Below are 20,263 nucleotides of genomic sequence, written 5' to 3'. Positions count from 1 at the left end.
TTGCTTACATTTGATACATATCAAAAACCCTGCTTTCATTATCTTAGTGGGGCATCCCAGGAATGTGGAACCAGAATGGCCACCTGTGTGTTCACATCCTGAGCAACTGAGTGGGAAGTATTTTCAGAGCCAGCCCCCACCCCGCCCACAGTAGGTCCTGGTTTCTGCGTATTTGCTTCACTATTCCTGGTTGTCACATTGACAAAGGACTGTCTTCCCCTGTGCCGATTGCCAACACCTGTCTCTGAGTCAATTTGTCTCAGTTTTTCTTCCATGCAACTATTTCAATAAATGTCAAAGTGCTGAATTTTTACATGTGCAATATTTGTGTAAGAGTGAGAATTAGCACAACAGTAACTTGATGGTATTCAGGATGTTTCACAGGCATAAATTAAGTACCCCACGCAGCTCCCTGTTAAGTAGCACAGTGCTGCTCTGGCTCTTGAGCATCCTGTGGCCAGAACTTGCCACTACAGAGGTGAAGAAGTGGGGAAAGTCAGCTCTAATTGACCTCCACGCATCTTAGGAAGAGGTCTGCAGAGAGTCATTCACTTTTATGTGGGATTCCCCACAAGTTCACATGGGAAAAAAGACATTCATTCATGCATTGAGTCATTGAAAAACGTTAAAATGCACTGGGAGGCAACAATGTGTCTTCTAGAGGCTGGGTAAACATCAGTAAACCAGGAAAGTCCATTTGTTTATTGTCTGTCTGCTCCCACTTGAATGCATGTAGGCAGGGACGTTGATTGCCAGGTAACCAGCCCAGAGTGGTTTGTAAAGGCTGGTCAGGGGAGTCTCACTAAGAATTTGACATTTGAGTAGCAGTATCACAACGCTGTTTTTACAAATGAAGAAAGGATCATTAGATACAGTGACGTGCTCATGGTCACACTATGCTGTGCCCCTGGAATACAGCGGGTGTTGAGATTCTGAGTATGAGACTGTCCTGTTACAGCAAGGCACGGTGGAAATCACTTCTGTCTGGTCTTACAGTATTTATGAAAGTGTTGAGGGACTCAGCAGGGGCTTAGTCATATATTTGTGGAGTGGAAAAGATTGGAGCAGGAATATTTTTATAGAAAAGAGGATGCTTAAAGCCTTAGAGTATAAATTTGACAGAGAGGGACGGACCAATTTGTTGCTAAACTAAGAAGAAAAGCTTATCTAGAAAACACATTGGGTGTGATAAGTGTTGTAACAGAGTGTGATGCAAAAAATGATACAAAGTTCAAAATAGGAGGGGTGCGTCTGTATCTCAGCAGGCAGTTGCTCACGCCTGCCTCACCTTTCAGATTGTGCACTACTCCAGACCGGAGAGTGGCACCTCATTTATCTTCGTATCTCCAGCCCTTAGTGCAGTGCTTGTTCTATTAGAGGTGCTCTCCACGGCCACTGATTTGAATGAATTATCCAAGCTTTTGCAAAGCTGAGGAGATAAAGAGGGTGGGAGACGGTAACATGGCTTCTCTTCTCTTTCCCCGCTGCAGGTGTGCTGAGAAATGAGAGGTATCTGGGGACAGTTAGCACAGGTATAAGGAAGGAAGAATGAAGGGTTGGTTTTGTTTCTCATCTTCCTATTTCCCTCACATGAGATTTCTTTGGGTATTAAGTTTATTCACACCAAAAATTAACCCCTAGTATTTGCTCATAATAACAGATTGTTTGCCTACATGAAGGTAGTGAGGCTTCTGTAATTTGATTTGCTTCTAAATATATAAAACATCCAAAAGAATGAATTTACACTTTGAAATTGATCGGCCAAATAGCTACTGAAAGAATGCCGACAAGTTCAGAAAAAAGCAAAAGCATCCCCACATCTTTGAAGCCCTTTGGGGCCATTACTTGGCAACAATTGCTAGAAAAACACGAAAGAAAAAAATTACAGATCTTGGTAATCATCAGTACAATATGCCTCTAGCTATGACACAATATATTTGATGTGTTTTATAGGTGTTCAGGAAATGTATGTTTTTAACAAGGATGGGTTAAAAAACACACCATTACTTAGATACGTTCGTGCTTATGGTGAGAAGTACTGGAATTAGAGTTTGAAAATTCTGGATTCCAGCATCATTTACTAGCAGCGTGACCTTGAGTAAGTCGTTTATTACATTGTACTTTGAAAGAGTAGGAAAAGCATGTCTTCCAGGCTGCCTCACACACATTTCTTTGATTTAATCTCTTCCTTATCTTAGAAACAAAGTGTTAGTGGTCTTCGTTTAATACAGGGAAATCATGCTGAGAGAGGGTAGGTGGCTTATTCAAAGTCACCCAAAACAGAACTGTCAGAGTTAAAAGACAAATGTGTTCCTTAGTCCTCGTCCAGAAATATTTGCTGTGTCACATGATTTCCCTTAATCTTGCTGCGCTCATGTGCACGCGCAGGTGTTCCTCCTAGGGGTGGCGTTTTATTCCGCATCACGCTGCATCCGGTGCCGTGTGCAGGGGGAGACTGCGGGTTTGTACTGGGAGCGTCCTTTGTCCTGTGAGCAGCTCGACAATGTATAAACACATAAACCTCAGGTTCTGCAATTCCCGGGAGCAACTGAGAGTTTGAAGGAGCCAGTCTTTCACTTGCCGTGGGTGGGTATCTCTTCTGCAGAGACTCATACACAGGCCCTTCAACCATGCCTAAGGCTCAGCAAATAGGACATAATTAGTGTCCAGTGAATGAATGTAAGGGGGCAAACTTTGAGAGAAGATGAAGTTTTAATATTCATTAATTCACAGTTCACACACCAGTTGTGTCTTCCACAATATGTATCTTCACTTAGATTTTTTGGAATGAAGGCATTAAAGAGAAGACTACACAGCAGGCAGAGGAGGGGAGATGGGCCATGAGAAGAGGTTGACAAGAATCAGGAAGAGAAAGAGAAGGAGGAGTCGTATAACTTTTTTTTAAAAAAAAATCCAGAGCAGAGAAAAGAAGAGGTACTTATTTGTTACAGTTTTTAATTTTAATATAGAGAATAAAAATCCTAAGCCGCTTAATGTATTTGAAGAAACAGAGCTCTGATGTATTTTGACAACTGTCACTAAGGGAACAATAGATCCATAAAAATCTGCTCTTACTAACCCTCTGTATGGTGACTCTCTCTTAACTAGAACATCTACCTCCCTTTCCATTCTGACTGATTTTGCCTCCGGCTTACCTTCCAGGAAGGTCAGACAGCTCCTTGTTTATACACGTCTAATTATCTCTGTCCTGGAGGGACGTGGAGCTCCGTTCCCTTATGCTTACCTCTCTATCATGGGGCATAATCATGCCTGGATTTCAGTGTTCACAGAAACGTCTGGGGCTAATTATAGTTAAATGTGTCCTATGTAAATGAGAACCACGGATAACGAATAGCCCCTGCAGGTGACATATGTCTGTCTCACTTTTTCCTTGCAAGGTCTTTCACTCTCCCAGCTTTACAAAGGAAGTACTGGAGCCCAGCCAGCCAGTGAATTGTGAGCCCGGTTGCCCCATTCGTGCAGCTTTGCACGTTGCAAGCCACCCCCCACCCCCCTGCTTTTATATGTAACATGTAAAGACTGTGAAGTTAGCCTCCTTGCCTGCCTTCTCACTGTAACCTTAGTACCTGAAACAGTGTTCAGTGCCGAGTAGTCCTTGACAGACATTTGTGAAACCACAGATTGATTCCTGTCAGTTACGTAGCCCTGCTGCTTCTTCCCCTTATTCTGTACAGAATGGAGCCCAGGGCACTTTGTGCCACTTGCCCTCTTAGGTCCACGGATGGGACTGAAAGGCATTGATTGCAAAAGTACAAGTAATTTTTAGTGTGGGGAAAAAAGTCCTTAAAAACGTAAAAGAATAAAACAAACTGAAGCCCATGATATTAAGCAAGAGCGAGGAGGAGGGACGGCTGCTGGGCCAGGGGAAGGAAGCTGAGGATGCGTCTTGCGCAGACACAGTCTGGGTAAGGGGGATCACACAGCACCATTGTCTGAGAAGAGACGTGAGGGGAGGAGGGGGAGGAGAATTCTATTTTGAGAGAGAATGTGAAGGAAAGGAGAGAAGTCACTCTGCTAGGAAGAAAGAGAACCCGCAGCCCCAGAGAAGAGTGTAGGAGGATTTCAAAAACAGAAGGTGGGGGATGTGACAAAGGGGTCAGGGAGGGTATTGAATTGAATGGCACAAAGGGGTGGTAAGGAGATTATCCAAGGTTAGTTAGTTGTGAGATTGGTGCCCCTTAAATTACTATAAACGAATCAAGTTGTCAGATTGTCAAGTGATTTTATTACATGACTCCTCTCAGTACTTGAACATTTTTTTTTTACTTTTGTCCATGTCAATATTTTATTAAGGTCTTTGGCTGCTAATAAAAAGCAGTAGAAGCGTAACAGTGGTAGAAAACCCTAGAATATTTCTTTTGAGCCCAGTCAGGGTCCTGATTCCTGCTTTGAAGGGAGTTGGGGTAACTCCTCAGCACATGTTTGATTGATGCCCACGCTGGCAGACCCTCCCCTTCCCGGCCAGAGCCCTCTCATGGAAGTAGGCGTACCCCTCTCTCCTGTGTTAACAGCGATGAAAGCAAACCAGTACTCCGTGTTTCTGAAGTCTTGTGTTATGATTTTATGAATGGGAGCCTCATTCATTTACATGCAGAAATCATGCAGTGATCATCTGTTGCTGAATATCCAGTGACCATGGGGCAAAACCAGGATTTATTAGCCAGACATTTCTCTAAAAATTTGAGGTTGAGGACTTGGTTAACTTGGAAAATTTTATTAGCAAACGCAATCTCTCCACCAATGGTGTTTCTTTATACATTTTATGGATAATTCAAGTCAGGGCTGCTGAGTCATTGGAAGTTCCCTGAGGGAGGTCTCAGAGTGGGTTGAGTGCCTCTGGGTTAGAGATGACTAGAAGAGGAAGAGCAATGACTATTACAGTGGCTGTTATTTGAGGAATAGGCAGAGCATCCCAAGCCAGTGGTGAGTGATCATCTGGACCCTCCAAAGTATAGGCGAGAGAAATTGGTGTCACAGAAAGTACAGAAAGGGGCATGAGATCCATTCCTGCTCCAACCGTGTTCAAGCTCATGGAATATAGAGAATTAAGATCGGGCCACAAAGGCTCACGTGTCTTCATCTTTTAGCGGGAACTGTAACAGTTACCTAGTTGATGGTTGCAGAAAATAAAGATGAGGTAACGGTGATGATAGTTGTAACAGCTATACAGGTGAGTGGCTACTCCCTGCCAGCCATCGCACCGAGTGCCTTGTGTACACGTAGACTTTGTACCTGTGTAGGGCCTGGCGCAAAGGAGACCCAATAAAATATGGAGTTTTGTTATTTTTACTGAGACTAATCTTCACTATCACTGCGCAATAATGTCGGGTTAGAGTTAGTTATTTCCATACTAGTGGTAGAAGTAGTGATCAACTAATTGCTATCTTACTATTGGTTAAATATTTTAGATGCATTATCTTCCTTAAAAATCAATTTAGGGGGAAAAACACCTATGGTTAAGTTCCATCTCTCTGTAATGAAGGAGAAAGCAGGGGCTCAAAAATGTTAAAAACCACCCAGCTTAGTTATAACACTTGGAATTGGAAGGGTCAGACATCAACTCTGATTGTCCGATATCAAATCCTGAGCTCTTAAAACACCGTGTTCCACTTGTCCATATTGGCAGCCTGTGATCAATACGACATGCTGGGTCTGATCGAAATCTGGGTTTGGAAAGTTCCCCTGAGGCATTAGCGGGATCAGGGACACTTTAGCATTTGGGGATGATACCAGTTCCATTCAGATGTGTTCTGAATTCCTGTTACGCTCTGTGAGCAATGCCAGGTGCTACTTCCTATCCTCTCAGGTGGGCGTGACCATCTCTGTTGTACAGATGACGAGACCGAGGTTCTAAGAGTTGGCAGTAGTTGCTTGACTTATTTAGACTGAGGTCTCAGTCCCAGCTCCATTTCTTGGTAGGGCGATGGCAGAACCTCTGCTGTGTCTGCCCTGCAACCCCGCCAGTCCCGTCTACTTAAGTTCGGAATTGCTAAGAGAAAGCATCCGATTTTTTTTAGCGACTTCCACTCTGCTTTCTTAAACTACCCATACTTATTACACGTGTAACTAGTGACTGGAATTATGGCTTAAGGAAAGAATAGTGCCATCGTGTTCTTCACAGAAATAATTCCACTTGATTGAGGAGTCCCTGGAAGTGTTTTCATTTAGGGGAAAAGAAATTTCACCTTAATCCTGAGTAGGAATAATTGCAAGGACTTCAGGGTAACTCAAAATGGGCAACTGAAATAGCACCGGTCATCGGTCAGCTGGCGTGCTGACGCTGTGAGCGGTGGCTGATGCAGACCTGTTTAATAGGGGAGTCCACGCGCTACCAAGGTGGCAGTCCATGTGCTAAGCTCACTGCGTGCTTTGTATCTGGAGGTGTAGAGATGGGGTATCGTTGCTAATTCACTCACGACTCTTCATATGTTACTCCATCTGGGTACGGAGATAGACATGGCTGTGATCCACCCGACGGGAAAATTTAAAAGTTGTAGTTATTTAGTAAGAGAATATGCTTCATTATAAGACAGGAAATTCTTATGTAAGGGAGCAATTTGTGCTCATTGAGACACCGGGACAATTTTCAGTGGTCTGATTTAAAGCTTTCAAGCCTGCTGTTCTCTAGAACGGTTTTCAAACACAAATGGGGAAGGTTGTGTAGAGGTTAATATATAAAATCTATATAAAAAGAGTCATGTCTGTCAAACAGACTCATGTTAAGACACTGATGGCGTAGGAGGAGACTGTTGGACAAGTACCTTACTTACTAGCACTATGCGGAGGTTTTTGGGTTTTTGTTTGTGCCAATGGAGTGTGTATTGTTTTTTCATTAATAATAATTCATCACTGAGATTCTGGAGACCCAGATTTGGATCCTTACTCAGCCACAGTCTGTGTGAGCTTGCCCAAGACCTTTCTCTTTGCTGGACCACATCCCAAATCCCTAATATTCATATAATACATTTTCAGTTCTGACAAATGAACCAGGTTTTCCTATGGATTGCTGTAGGAAAAGTTGGCTGTCATAGCTATGTATTTGCCAAGAGAAGTAAATAATAATGGAACTTCAAAAATAGAAAAACCAAAGCATCATTGATAAAGGATATAGATCAAAAGGATTTTTTCATGAATTCATCCTTAATTAATTCAATCCATGAAGTGTTACTAGTACACGTAGCTTATCAGCATCACTTTCTTTTTGAGTAATCCTGAGAATATCCGAAGTATTAGAATAATGCAACACAAACTTATACTGAGACACTGAATAAATAACTCAAATGTGGATCATGAAATGGGTAAGGTAGCTAGAGAAACAATGAAACCCCTTGGCTTCTTTAATCTGCAAAAAACACACCCACCTCACTGGCATTTGCGAAATGCTACACCCTTCTTCTGGCAAAGCGGCAGGACCTTAAGAAGTGACTCCTGCGATGCAAAGAGTAGCCCTTGAGCCTCCCTTGAGCCTTGAAGGCAGCAAGACTTGGATTTGAATCTTCACATCCTCTTCCCGGATTTAGTGGCTCTGTTACCTTATAAACAAATGTAAATGTCTCCATTCCCCAGATACATGACAATCATTAATATTTATTAAGTGCCTGCAGACTCCAGGGCTGAATCCCTGAAGTGGCCAGAGAAAAACTGTGATCGTCATTTTTTCTGTCTCTTTCTTTGTCCCCCTTCACTCCCTCCTGCCTTCCTTCTTCCCCTTTGTGCTACTTTCTTCCCTCCTACATTTGTTGATACCTAGTATGTACCAGAGATTGTTCAGTTCTGGGCACTCAGGAATGAAAGAGACATGGGTCCTGTCCTCAGTAATTTACTGTCAGGACTGATTGACAAAATAGGGCAAGTGGTGAAATGGAGAAGAAATAGAAAAGTAAGTGCCATGAGGAAATTACTAGGAAAGGTGGGTAGGGCCCAAAGGAAGAGAATAATTCATTCTACCTGGGAGGGCTTCTTGGCTTCTGAAACATCAGAGCTGAAAGGATGAAGGGAGTTTGAAGAGATCCATGAAGGGCAAGTGTGGACTAGGCTGCACCACCCACACCAGTTATGGAGGCACCGAATGTGGGAAGTCTGAAGAAAGGTACCTGGGGAACCAAAGGCATATGCTGTGTAGAATGTTGTAGTCAGGATGAATTTGAGTACAAATCATATAGAGATTTGGATGCAAAAAATGTAATTTTTGTTTGTTACCTGGAAGTCGCTGGAGGCGTCACCATTTTGAGATTGGTAAGAGAGATTCTTGTAGCATCACTAAATAAAATCTTTGTTTCTAATCTTTAAAATAACACAGGTTTACTTTGTTTATCGTTACCACTGAATTAATGTCTAAATCTTATTTACATATATGTATTAACGTGTATACATTTATGGAATGTAAATACAAAATTTGGGTATATATACATATATACACTCAGAAATATACACCTTTCTGAGTGTGTATATGTATATATATATGTTTATGTATATATTTATAAAAATAAATACCAAAATATGGATATATTTATATATATCTTGTGTGTTATATCTGTATCTAATGTATAAAGTAAAGCATGTGGCTTTTTATCTCATGTGTAATAATAGCAACCTGAACTCTTATTTGGCAGTTAATAACATTTTACACATGAGATTGAAAGCTTCAGGGAGTTTCAATGACTTGCCCAAGATCACATGGCTGGTAATACTCCTATCAAAATAAATTCTCATCTGTATAATCCCAGAGCCCATTCTAACCAATACAGTCCTATACTTTCCATTAAGGAGTGCTGGGAAATTTGGGGGGTAATAACTTCTAATTCCTTCATAAAACGCATCAAGTTATCTTCCTTTATATTCTTTACCAAATTGTTATAAGCACTTGTATAAGCATAAAAATAATCATGGCATACCTTATTTTTAAAATTAGAATTTTAAATTGTTATAAGCACTTTATATTGCTACAGACCTTTTATAATATCTGCTTAGTATTGTATGCACTTGATCTCTATAAACTTAACCACTAATTTAATATTTCCCATTGTTACATATTTAAATTGCTTGCCTTTTACAAAATATCATACACAAAAAAGCAAACACTTTAGTGTAAAATTTTGAGGGGTTAGTAAGAGAAAGGAAATGTACAATTTCCTGGGAATACGTTCTTAGTTTAAAAATACCAGGTCAAAGTATCTAAGCAAGTTTTTGATTCCTGAGACCTTGAGCCCATTAGCTTTCCAGTTATGTTATATTTTGTAAAACCATCAGAAATGTGTGAGAAATCTAGTTTCTCCAAATGCAGCCCATTCCATCTATCTACCTACCCATCTATCCATCACCTATGTAATTCATCAGTTCTTGGTCACAAAAAAAGGTAAATGCAGGTTTTTCTGAGCCTCGTGGAGGCTGACCAGTTTTCTAATGTTCTGCTTTCTCCTTTGTGATATATTTGTGCAAGTTTGGCATTATTGAAGTTATTATATTGAAGCTATTATTTAGTGCTAAGGTGGTCATGTATTGAAGCATCTCTGGTCGTATACCCTTCACCCCCCATAACTCGCAGCATGCAGTACAAATTCCATAGGTGGCAGGACGTCTGGGGTGCGGTAGATGACCCCCCAAAAGAATGTATCCCTGGTGAATTTGTACCACTTAACCTCATAATTGAAAGACCCTTTTTTCACAGATAGTAAGGTGATAATTGCATGTTCTATTGGTAAGAGTTTGGGGGAATAACAGAGCTAGTGGGTTCATAACTAGGATAATGTGTTCAACAAGTCTTATTCAAATAGGAGTTTAGCACAGCATTTTATATCAACTGCAATCTTTGAACAGCACAATCTGGGAGACCCGCAAAGAGTGAATTACAGTAATCAGCCTTCAAAATGACAAAGGAGTTAATCAGCATCTCCTTGCCTTTCTCGTGAAGCCTCTCAATCTGGTGATATCACAGAAATTATAAAAGGAAGTCTTCGTGACGGGCACAAAATGCTTCTCAAATGATAACACCAAAGACAATGGGAAAACAACAAAAAAAAAGACCCAAGTTTTAGATTTTTGAGATGACTGAATTCTAATCAGAAGTACTCCCTGAATGATGAGGCATAAGGAACAGCTGTTTAGTACTCAGGAAGAACTTAGGCCAGGCTAGGATTTAAATTCCTAAACTTCTGCACTAGGAAAATCTCCATTTGATTGCATACAGTTGAGGTGAAACAATGTCGTTTAAATACAGGAGAATCAAGCACGTCCGTCTGTTCACAGTGGGGGCGTGGATGCCAGTGTCAGAGCAGGGAGGTTCCCTCTTTCCCTTGTCAGCCCTCCTGCCAGGGCTCACCGCTCACCTCAAACCTTCTCAACCCCACTGTCAGTGCCAGGCTCAAACCTCCACTGAATTCAGTTCACAGAGGATGGACTCTTTTCGTTAATTGAATTTTCTGATTAGATTAGGTTTTCAAAGTGGAGTTCTAGGAAACACTTCTGGAATGTAATAGTTCACATTCCGATTTCCGAGTCTACTTTGCAGTGAATGTGGTTGGGAATCCAGCAGGACAAGCTCATTCTTTGGGACACCAGTTGTGTGTTAAGGTCTGTGATTTTCCAGGGGTAATTCATTAAGGCGTCTTAAGTCCAAATTCTGGAATCATTCCTGAGTTGGATATTTATTCTGGGCTAGTCATGGGCACTTTTATTATGAGCTTCTAGCAATATGAGTTGGGGGGAGAATCTCATGACATATAGTTAAGTAAAAATGCAGGACTCAGAAAAATACAGTATCATCATAATAAGATACTAGATAGTTGTTTTAAGTGGGAAAATACAGGGGTGCTGGAGTTACCCGCAGTACGTCCATTCACTGAGCGATTACGCAGCTACAGGAAGTGATGAGTTGGGTGTCTGTGTCTTGAATGGTCTCAAAGATATCTACTGTGTGAAAAAAGAAAATCCAGAACAATGACTATGCCATGATCACATATGTATCCATATACAAATCAAAATGTTAGCAGTATCTATGTATGAAAAGAAGTATGAGGGTAGGAAAAGGGTTAATGATCTAAGTTTTTTTCAGAATAACTTCAGAAATATCCACACATATTTTGAGTCTTTAACAAGAATATTAAACTACTGGTGAAACACACAAAGAGGCAGAAAGATAAAACCCTGAAAATGGGTCAGGAAAAAAAAACTTAACATTTTAGCACTGATAATGTGTTATTTTATATGATTCTATGTCTACCCCCTTTTCTCTTTTACATATCTTCTAATTTCTCTAAAATACTTTTTACTTTCACAAGAGAGACGCTATAACTAAACAATTAAAATATAAACGTAGTTGAACAACACCTTAAGATTTAGACACTTACCTGTAGTCATTCTGATTGGCGTTTTATTCATCTGAGTTGATTCTAATAATGCATTTATTTCTTTCATCTCTCTGATGCATTTGTGAGCTTCAGAATAATTTATCTCTGACCTCAGAGCCTTCAAGCTATTTGTGTATTTACTTCTCTTGCAGGGGAATTGGAGTCTGTGATAAATTGTAGGATTCTTTCACTTCCAGGGGTTTCCTGGGTAGAAGAAGCTATGTTATGATTTATACTTTAATTCGGTAGGCAAGGATATGCCATTCAGCTTACTTTCTCAAGTATATTTTTTGCAAGTTCTTTTTTTATACATTATAAAGTGTATTTTTGCAAGTTATCTGCTAATGTCTATGACTGGAGTTTTTCTCATTGCTAACATCAGAGATGCACACAGATAAATGTTAAAATTATTCGCGTGGGGACCTTTCTGTGTGTGTGTATGTGTGTGTGTGTGTGTGTGTGTGTGATTCACACATTCATTTCTGAATGAGCTGTCCACCTGAAAGTCATTCTCCCATTTTTTTCATCCTCAGCAATTATAAAAACTGCCCTTCCCAACATGGACAGAGAAGCCAAGGAAGAGTACCTGGTCGTTATCCAAGCCAAAGATATGGGTGGACATTCCGGTGGCCTGTCTGGGACCACAACACTTACAGTGACACTTACTGATGTTAATGACAATCCTCCAAAATTTGCCCAAAGTAAGTGAATTCCCTGCCCTGGGTGAGCATCTAAGTATGATGTTTCCATTTGAATTTATATTCTAATTTTCAGTGACATTTATAAAACCGACAGCAATCATTGAGTGCTTATTATGTGCAAGGTATGGTAATTCATATATATGAAACCACCAACTCTTCTATCATCTTGGTACTAAATGATCCCCGCTGTGCAGATTTCAAAGAATTTGAGAAAATTTCTAAATATCAAGCATAAAGTAAGTAGTGGAGCTGAGAATTAGAACCAGTAGGTCTGGCTGCAAGATTTGTGCTTATTTCTCTATTCCATGGTACTTCCCATTAAGAAAACTTGAGAGAATGATTGAAACGCACCTCAGATACTGCTCTATCAATAGTTCCACTTGTTGTATAAAATAAACTAAATCTCACGAGCCTGAGGTGGAGAAGGCAGATATATGGTACACTTGCTGCAAAATATACACTCCTCCCTCCAGTGGCTGGCGGGCCATCGGTGATCACTGACTCGGCTCGTGCCTGCTAAAGCTGTGCTCTGCCTCTGAAACCTCCCGGCAACAGTCCCTGCAGCCACCATCGATGAATCAGGGGGACAATCATTATTTGCCCACATGCTTGTACCCTTATAGACCCTTCTCCTTCTGTGCACTTATCCACGTCATCTGACATGAGAGAGATGACTTGGGAAGGCCTTTCTGACATGGAGAGTCTTGAATTGAGAGAAATGAATGAGGAATAGGGATGAGCTGGAACAAGATGAAACCAGGGGAGGGAAGATGGGCGTAGCAGCTGGAAGAAGAGGATGTCCAAAAGCCCTGTGGAGGGAGGGCGTATGGCCTGGGATGAGAACTGAAAAAAAAAAACACAGCACAGCTGGAGCACAGGGGCTGGAGAGCTAGGTTAGACAGGAGCTAGCCATCCTTGGATTTGCAGGCCATTTAAAGTACCATGATCTTTATCCTAAGATCACTGGGAAGCCACTGAAATATTTTAAGTTGTAGGTTGAATAATAGGATCAATTCTAGGAAAAGGAGAGAAAATGAAATCTGGCCTCCTTCCAGTGTCTTTTCCACACTGCAGCCAGGTAAATGGTGTTTGTAATCATTCATGTAAAAGGTGATAGTAGCCCCAGCCAGCAAGGGGGAGGGGGAGCAGAGAAAAGTGTATAGATGTGATAGACATTTAAGAGTTAATGGTAACAACAAATCTAAGGATAGACTGCATTTTCAGTTGAGGAGGTGAGTTATCCTATCTCTGACACGAGAGATTAGATGCAGGCTGGTGCTGTTTCTGGGATACGAAATACCTTAGGAGAACCAGCTTTGGAATAGAGAGGGAAGAGAGGGATGGGAGAGAGATCGAGGTGGGGTTTGAAAATGACACACTTGAAGTACCTTGGAGAATTTATCTGCAAAAATCCCAAAGTAGAAAGAACAGAAAAGACACATTGCATTAAGAGTTTTAGAATGTTCACATCTGGCCGTTCATGAATCAGACAACAATGCAACCCTTTTAAGCCCAATTATTGAAATAAAGAACACTTCTTGTACCCTTCCTCTGACTCATATTTCCTTTTCAGTTGCCATTTAGTTAATGCGCTAATATGCAACTGTTCTTTCTCAGAAAAGTCATTGTTTCAGTTCAGCAGTGGCAGATGAGTTTCAAAAACGTTGCCTTTCTTAGCAGTAGTAGCTGTTCACTGTGATTGTGCTGCTGGAGATGAAGGATAGGACAGGATAAAGAAATGCGCCGTTTGCTTGGTTTCCCAGGGCTCCCTGAGGCAGCACTGGCAGCAAGGTGAAGCCCCTTACTGTCTTATTTACTTAATTAGCACACCGAAAGGAATCATCTCAAAACCTTACCTGAAATATCAAGCTTGAAGGAAATGGAATCATTACGCCAATTGTGAGAGGACTGGGAGACCTTCGCTCCACATGGCGATTGCTGCTGCCTAGCTTATGGCAAAGCTATTTGGAAAATATTTTTGTTCCCAACCTCAAAATATGATGATTTTTAGAGGCGTTTTTTTTATTTCATCATTAAATGAAATTGTGTTAGTGCTAGAAGAGAACCTTCCCCATCGTCTGAAGTAATCTTGTTATATGGGGTAAAATGAGCCGCAGTGAATTCAAAGGAACTCAGTGATTGAGTTCAAACTAGAATTAGGCAGTGTTCTCCAGATTTAATTTGTCCTTTTGGGTTTATGGTTCATTGAATGTTTATTTTTCCCTTGTTCTCATTGCGGTGGGACTAAATCTTCCTAGTTGTCTGAGTTTGGGTTCCCCAGAAACAGACACTGAGACAAGAATTTGATTATAGCTAGTTTATCTTGGAGAGGATCCCAAGAAACGCCAGTGGGGAAGTGAGAATGTAGGAGAGAGGAGGATAGAAAGCCAATAATGTGCGTTATCAAACCAGCTACCACTGCGGGCGACCGGAGCTCCCTCCCACTGGGGAAAGGCTGGAACACAAAATAAACAAAAGGGAAGAACTAGCTCCGTGTTACCCTACCGGAGGCGGAGAGGGAGGGACCTGAGGTTTTATATTCTAAGTTGTGTGAGTCTTCGAGGATTGCTTCTCTGAGGGTATTAGTTTTGTGGCAGTTCTGGTCTGCCGGGCAGTGGGGAAAATGGGTTCCGAAGGCCAGAGGAAACCCTCAGGCAAAGAAATGCAAGAGTTGGCAGTTCGCTGTAGGGCAGGTGTGACCGAAGTGGTGATGGCCAGAGGTTATGGGAATGGGTACCAGCAACTTCCCCTACCCCAGTGCAAGTGAGCAACACCAGGACAACAGCAATAGTGATTTGAATAAAAATACCACTGTCGCTCCTGTCACTAATTAGCCACGTTTTCGCGCCCAGAGGAGAAGGAACATACATTGTAACTGTATTTTGCCCAGAGAGGTTTGAAGGTAGGACTTTTGGTCTTCAGAGCAAGGAGGGCTTTAGTAACAAGAGGAGTGTTTCATGTGTCTGAACAGCTTGCTGCAGGGCACAGCAGAAGCCTGGTAATTGGATTTTATCAAAAATGGTCTACAAGTCTGTAAATATAAAGGTAACTTCAAAAGTGACTTTCGATGGTGTTACACATTGCATCTGTCTGTGCTGAAATTAGCTTAATATTTTATGCTGGGCAACAATGAATATCCCCAAGGGCAGCCAATGTGATTATACAGCAAATTGGAAAGAACATTCACATAGAGTCACTAATACCCTGATATAGCTCTGCTCCAAATATAAACTTGGTAAACATATGGTTGAATAAGGCCCATAACTCAGAAGAATTTCAAAGAAAGAGCAGTATTTCTGGGAACCATTTGTCTCGCACTCATTTAAACGGTTATACATTCTACAGAAAAAAGGATGCTTTCGTTGTTCCCATCACCGTCCTGGTAGCGTCTATACAGGAGTACCCAGCACAAAGGGCGTGCCCGATTCATATTTGCTAAGTGAATGAATCAATGAATGGTTCTGTGCAGTGCTCAGTGTTTCTCCCCTTTTCTAAGGTCTGTACCACTTCTCAGTCCCGGAAGATGTGGTCCTTGGCACTGCAATAGGGAGGGTGAAGGCCAATGACCAGGACATTGGTGAAAATGCACAGTCGTCCTATGACATCATCGACGGAGACGGAACGGCGCTCTTTGAAATCACTTCTGATGCTCAGGCTCAGGACGGCATTATAAGACTAAGAAAGGTAAGTGCACAAAGGTTTTGTTTGTTTCCAAAATACCTCTTTAAAACTTGATTTTGAAGTTTGTGGGGATTGGGTGGACTTCCTGGCGTAATCTTAGAGTTAATGGTTTGCTGTCTTAGCTGTGAAAAAGCAGAGTCCTTTTTGCACATCCTGTCTCTCGGTGCCACTTCATACTCCAGCTGGTGAACGGTGACCAGGGTGGTGCCAGCCTCCCGTCTCACCCGTTACTCCTCTCCTGTCTACGCCTCTGGGTTTTTCCATGAGCTGCGGGAACTTGCTCCGCTCTTATACAGAGCATCCAGCTTTGCAGGAGAGTCAACACTCTGAAGGCAGCCTTCAAGCAATGAGGGGCAAAGATTGGTGGACAGTCTCTGTTCTTTGAAGAAATTATTCTGAGGCATGTTATCCTTGGTTCCTCAGAGGATTCTCAGTGGAAAGTATCCTCATTAACCCACAGAGGTGGCAAGTTCGGTGGCTTTGAATCCTTTTTCTATGGAACTCTGCCCATTTCTGCAGTCTTGCTTTCTGAAATATCTCTGCAGAATGCATTCAAGGTGCCTAAGTCCTCATTGCAGGCTCTGCTTTTAGGGAAACTCAGAGACAGACAAAGTACTCAGCTTCAGTTATTCTGGCGAGTTCCGGCACCGGCAGGACAGGGCTCACTCTGCTACCATTATCTAACTACTCCAAACCGTACTCAGATGTCCGAGCATCGTGGTAAATGAAGTTCATCTTGGCTTTGTTCCCACGTGGGGGGGGGCTTCCATTGGAGAAAAGAACGTCTCCATAAATAGTACAAATAATATATGGCAATCCGTGACTGCTTTTGTTAGCAACCATTTGTGTGTGCACGTGTGTGTGTGGTGAATATGAAAAGTTCTGTACATTCTCCATATTTCTCATCATGACAGTGACACTCATGGAAAAAATGTGTAGAGCACAGGTCAGTATTTTATGGACGCGGGCATTTGCAAAGAAAAACACCCTTTTGTCCTCATCATGAGTGTTTTGTTCAGCATCGTTCTTCATGTTGGTCATGAAGTGTAGCACAAATTCATTTTGAAGTGGATTTGCTGACTCATGAGCAGGAAGATCACGCTGTTGGGAGCCAGTGAGTTTGCCCTCTGTCTTGATCAGCGCTACGCTGCCATGACTCCAAGCTCACTCTCTGACTCTGCCGTGTCACGCAGGGACCTGCTTCCAACGGTCATGCTCTTAAAATCCCCCCCCGGGGAGGTATTGACAGTGAGGACCTGGGACTTTCTGGATATACTTTTATATGCAAAATCAATTTGAAAAATCAATTTTGAGGGGAAAAAAATAGCTGCATCTGTTCTGCCTCTGCTAAGCGACACTACCTTTAAACCTGGACGGAGCTGAGTCCTCAGAGTTGCAAAGTATGTAGAAACTCGCGTTTGAAATAGACCACAGTGTAATTGTACTTGAGTCAATTATTGAATAACCCGGAGCCACATCCTTCCCTTGGTTAACGATTCCTAATGTCGTTTTTATTGGTATTATTAACTGCTATTCTGTTATTACCATAAGGTGCTTTTATAAACTGAAGCCATTAGCCGTTTGCTGTATTTGTATTCACCGTTATTCATAAACGTGGAAGCATATACTACACATCCTGACACCAGGAGACACATGGAGAACAGTGTGAATGGAGCCATTTCCCCACAATTCACAGGTCCCCTTTTTTGTCTGATAAGACCCCAAGGACACCAGGATGGGTTCGGGTGCACTGTCATTAAGCTGAGCTAAGAGTGAAGCAGAACGTAATCTGTTATACTTACCAGTGTTTGTGAAGTATTTGAAATTACAGAACTTTTACAGTCGGGGTGATTGGCCACTTGGCAAAATTCTGATGTTCAGTCACCTATTCACGGGCACGCGTGTCCAGGAAGCTCAGAATAGACAGGGAATTGAGTGCCTGCCTTGTTTACCAGAGTGTATTTCAAAATAAATAAGTCCATTCCCACTAGAATGAAATTCCAATATAAAAATCAACAACGTTTTGCAATAAGAACACATATTTAAGCTTGTATAGGAGTTCTGAAAGAGTTCACTTATGCCGGCTTGTGTCCCAGCTTCTTTTTTTAAAAATTTGCATTGCAGATGTAAAGTTCTATTTCTTACAAGAAATTGCAGTGCAGACCTAAATTGTCTCTTTGAACCTTGACTGAAGTACATCCTTGACATCTGAAGCATTGTGCGTTGCCGAGAGAATTGGACTGTAAGGGTTCTGGCGCAGAAGGGCTTCTGGTCATTTAAGGGGACTGTGTTCTCTCGCCCACCTCTGTTTACCTGGGTGATGGGTTAGGTCTCTGAGGCTTTTAAGGAAGGAGGTAGTAGGAGGTCAGAAATATTTTCAGCAGTGGTACAGGGAGGTAATTTCACATTGTTTTTAAATGGTGAGAGACACAGCCAGACCTAGTTATCTGTTGCTATATACCGTTCTCCTAAATAGAAACACGGGTAGGTATGCATCTGCGTACCTATCTTTATATGCTCACCTGTGTCATAGCCCAGAACTCATGACAGAGACCTAAGAATGCCCTCAAAAATAAGAATCCTCATTTTAGCCACATGATCAGTAAAGCAGTGATGCTTTGGAAGTGAAATAAGAAAACGCTCTTTTATTGGGATTAGTGCTAAGTTATGCTTTTTAATGTCTCTGCGGACTAAACAGTGATTATTTCTAGTTCTTTACATTTCACACGCTGTTGCAGAAATGATAAAATATTCTTCCCAGATAGGGATTGTGTTCGAGGCTGCCTTATCTCCTACCAGCAGAGGCCCGATTAACTGGCTGATTGGTATGCGGGTCATGCCATCACTAGTAAAATTTTATTATAAGTCTGAAGTGAAATTTTGATGGCACAATTCATGACTGTGAATATTTTGTGAATTCCAAGTGAAATGAGCAAAACAAAACAAAACAGTGGGAGATTAGAGTCACTGAGCTTGAATAATAGGCGGACATCAGTAAATGCCTGTACAGTTTACAGGCTGAATCTGGGGGAATGGAGAGTGAGGCTCACGAAGGGGCTTAAATGCACAGAACGATCATCCATCAGCATTACACTCATTTGTTCTTGCTGCTGTGGTCATTAGTGAGAAACATTCATCTTTGTCATTTCTTAACAGCCTCTGGATTTTGAGACCAAAAAATCCTATACGCTGAAGGTGGAAGCAGCCAACGTCCACATTGACCCGCGTTTCAGCGGCAGGGGGCCCTTCAAAGATACGGCGACGGTCAAAATTGTCGTCGAAGATGCCGACGAGCCTCCCGTCTTCTCTTCGCCAACTTACCTCCTGGAAGTTCATGAAAATGCAGCTCTGAACTCCGTGATTGGGCAGGTGACCGCTCGTGACCCTGACATCACTTCCAGTCCTATAAGGTATTTCTCTTTTCAAAGGAGTACTGGCCACAGTGAATGACAAAGCAGAACGAAGCGTGATTATGTGTAGTCCGTGTGGCTGCCTCTGAGACTGTGACCGGGGAATTGGTCCACACGTCCTGCGAGTGTGTGTGTGCGTGTTGCACACACAGGTGCCCACACACCAAAGAAGAGGTACATACAATGCTCAGAGCCAGGAATATCAAGATGAAGAAGCTACTTGGCTTTCAGAGAGCTCAATGAAAAAGCAAGATCACATATATCTTGCAGTGCGTTTGGGTGGATCTTTTATATTACATTGTTTTTGCTTCTTTGTGCCTTTGTGGGGTTTTTTCCCTAGCATTAGAAAAGTATTGCTGTTTTGTCTTTCTCCTTTGACAGCTGCAGTGGGTTACGTGTAAGAATTTAGAGGCATGAGAGCACTATCTCAATGCATTAAGAGGCCTCTACCTTATTTCTGTGTTTGGTGTTTGGCTTCAAAATTATCTTCTTATCATTTTATGGGCATTTCTGATAGGTCAACATCTCTGGATCAGTGCCTTTTAGACAGAATTTTCTCTGCCAAATACCTTTTGTTTATACTTTCCCTGTTCAAAAATTTTTCCCTAGATGAGAAATAGGATCTTTTATTTAAGTTTTTCTTTCTTTTTTTAGAAATGAAGCTTAGTTCTGTTTTTTTTTCTGTCAAAATATGTACATCTTTTCTCTTTTGTCACCATGCTCCCCCCAAATGACAGTACAGGTGCTCAAGCTAAATAGCTTTTTTCTGAAAGAATGCTGAAAATCTGTCATTTGTCCACTGGTCTCCAAGGGTGAAGTGTCGGTTATTGATGTGTTTGAGTGTGGCTTTCAAATATTGTCTTAGAAGCATTTGTTGAAGAGAGAGGAAGAGAGAGGGAGGGAGAGAGGGAGGGATGGGGGAGAGAGAGAGAGAAAGAGGGAAAACTAGACGGAAGAGTACCATTTTAAAGAACTGTCTGGTTAAGGTCTGAGTTCGATGTCAGCTTGTACCCAAGTCACTCAATTTCCAAGTCACAGGGACAGAGGGCATCTATCTTCTAATTACTTTATTCAGGGAAATGCTAGACAAGTGAGCTTTCCGAAA

The 20,263-nt window shown here is 41.7% G+C and overlaps 1 protein-coding gene across 1 annotated transcript in view; it reads left to right on the top strand.

The window, feature by feature from the left end:
- The window catches only part of CDH8 (cadherin 8), a 312,089-nt gene that overhangs the window by 160,423 nt on the left and 131,403 nt on the right, over nucleotides 1-20,263 (top strand). The window contains exons 5-7 of the mRNA XM_006211078.4: nucleotides 11,900-12,067; nucleotides 15,564-15,751; nucleotides 18,905-19,158. Coding sequence (XP_006211140.1) covers nucleotides 11,900-12,067; nucleotides 15,564-15,751; nucleotides 18,905-19,158 — 610 coding nt within the window. The remainder of the gene's footprint in view (nucleotides 1-11,899; nucleotides 12,068-15,563; nucleotides 15,752-18,904; nucleotides 19,159-20,263) is intronic.

This window comes from Vicugna pacos, chromosome 9 (assembly GCF_048564905.1).
Source record: "Vicugna pacos chromosome 9, VicPac4, whole genome shotgun sequence".
NCBI classification, from domain to species: domain Eukaryota; kingdom Metazoa; phylum Chordata; class Mammalia; order Artiodactyla; family Camelidae; genus Vicugna; species Vicugna pacos.
This window is presented reverse-complemented; position numbering and strand designations above follow the sequence as displayed.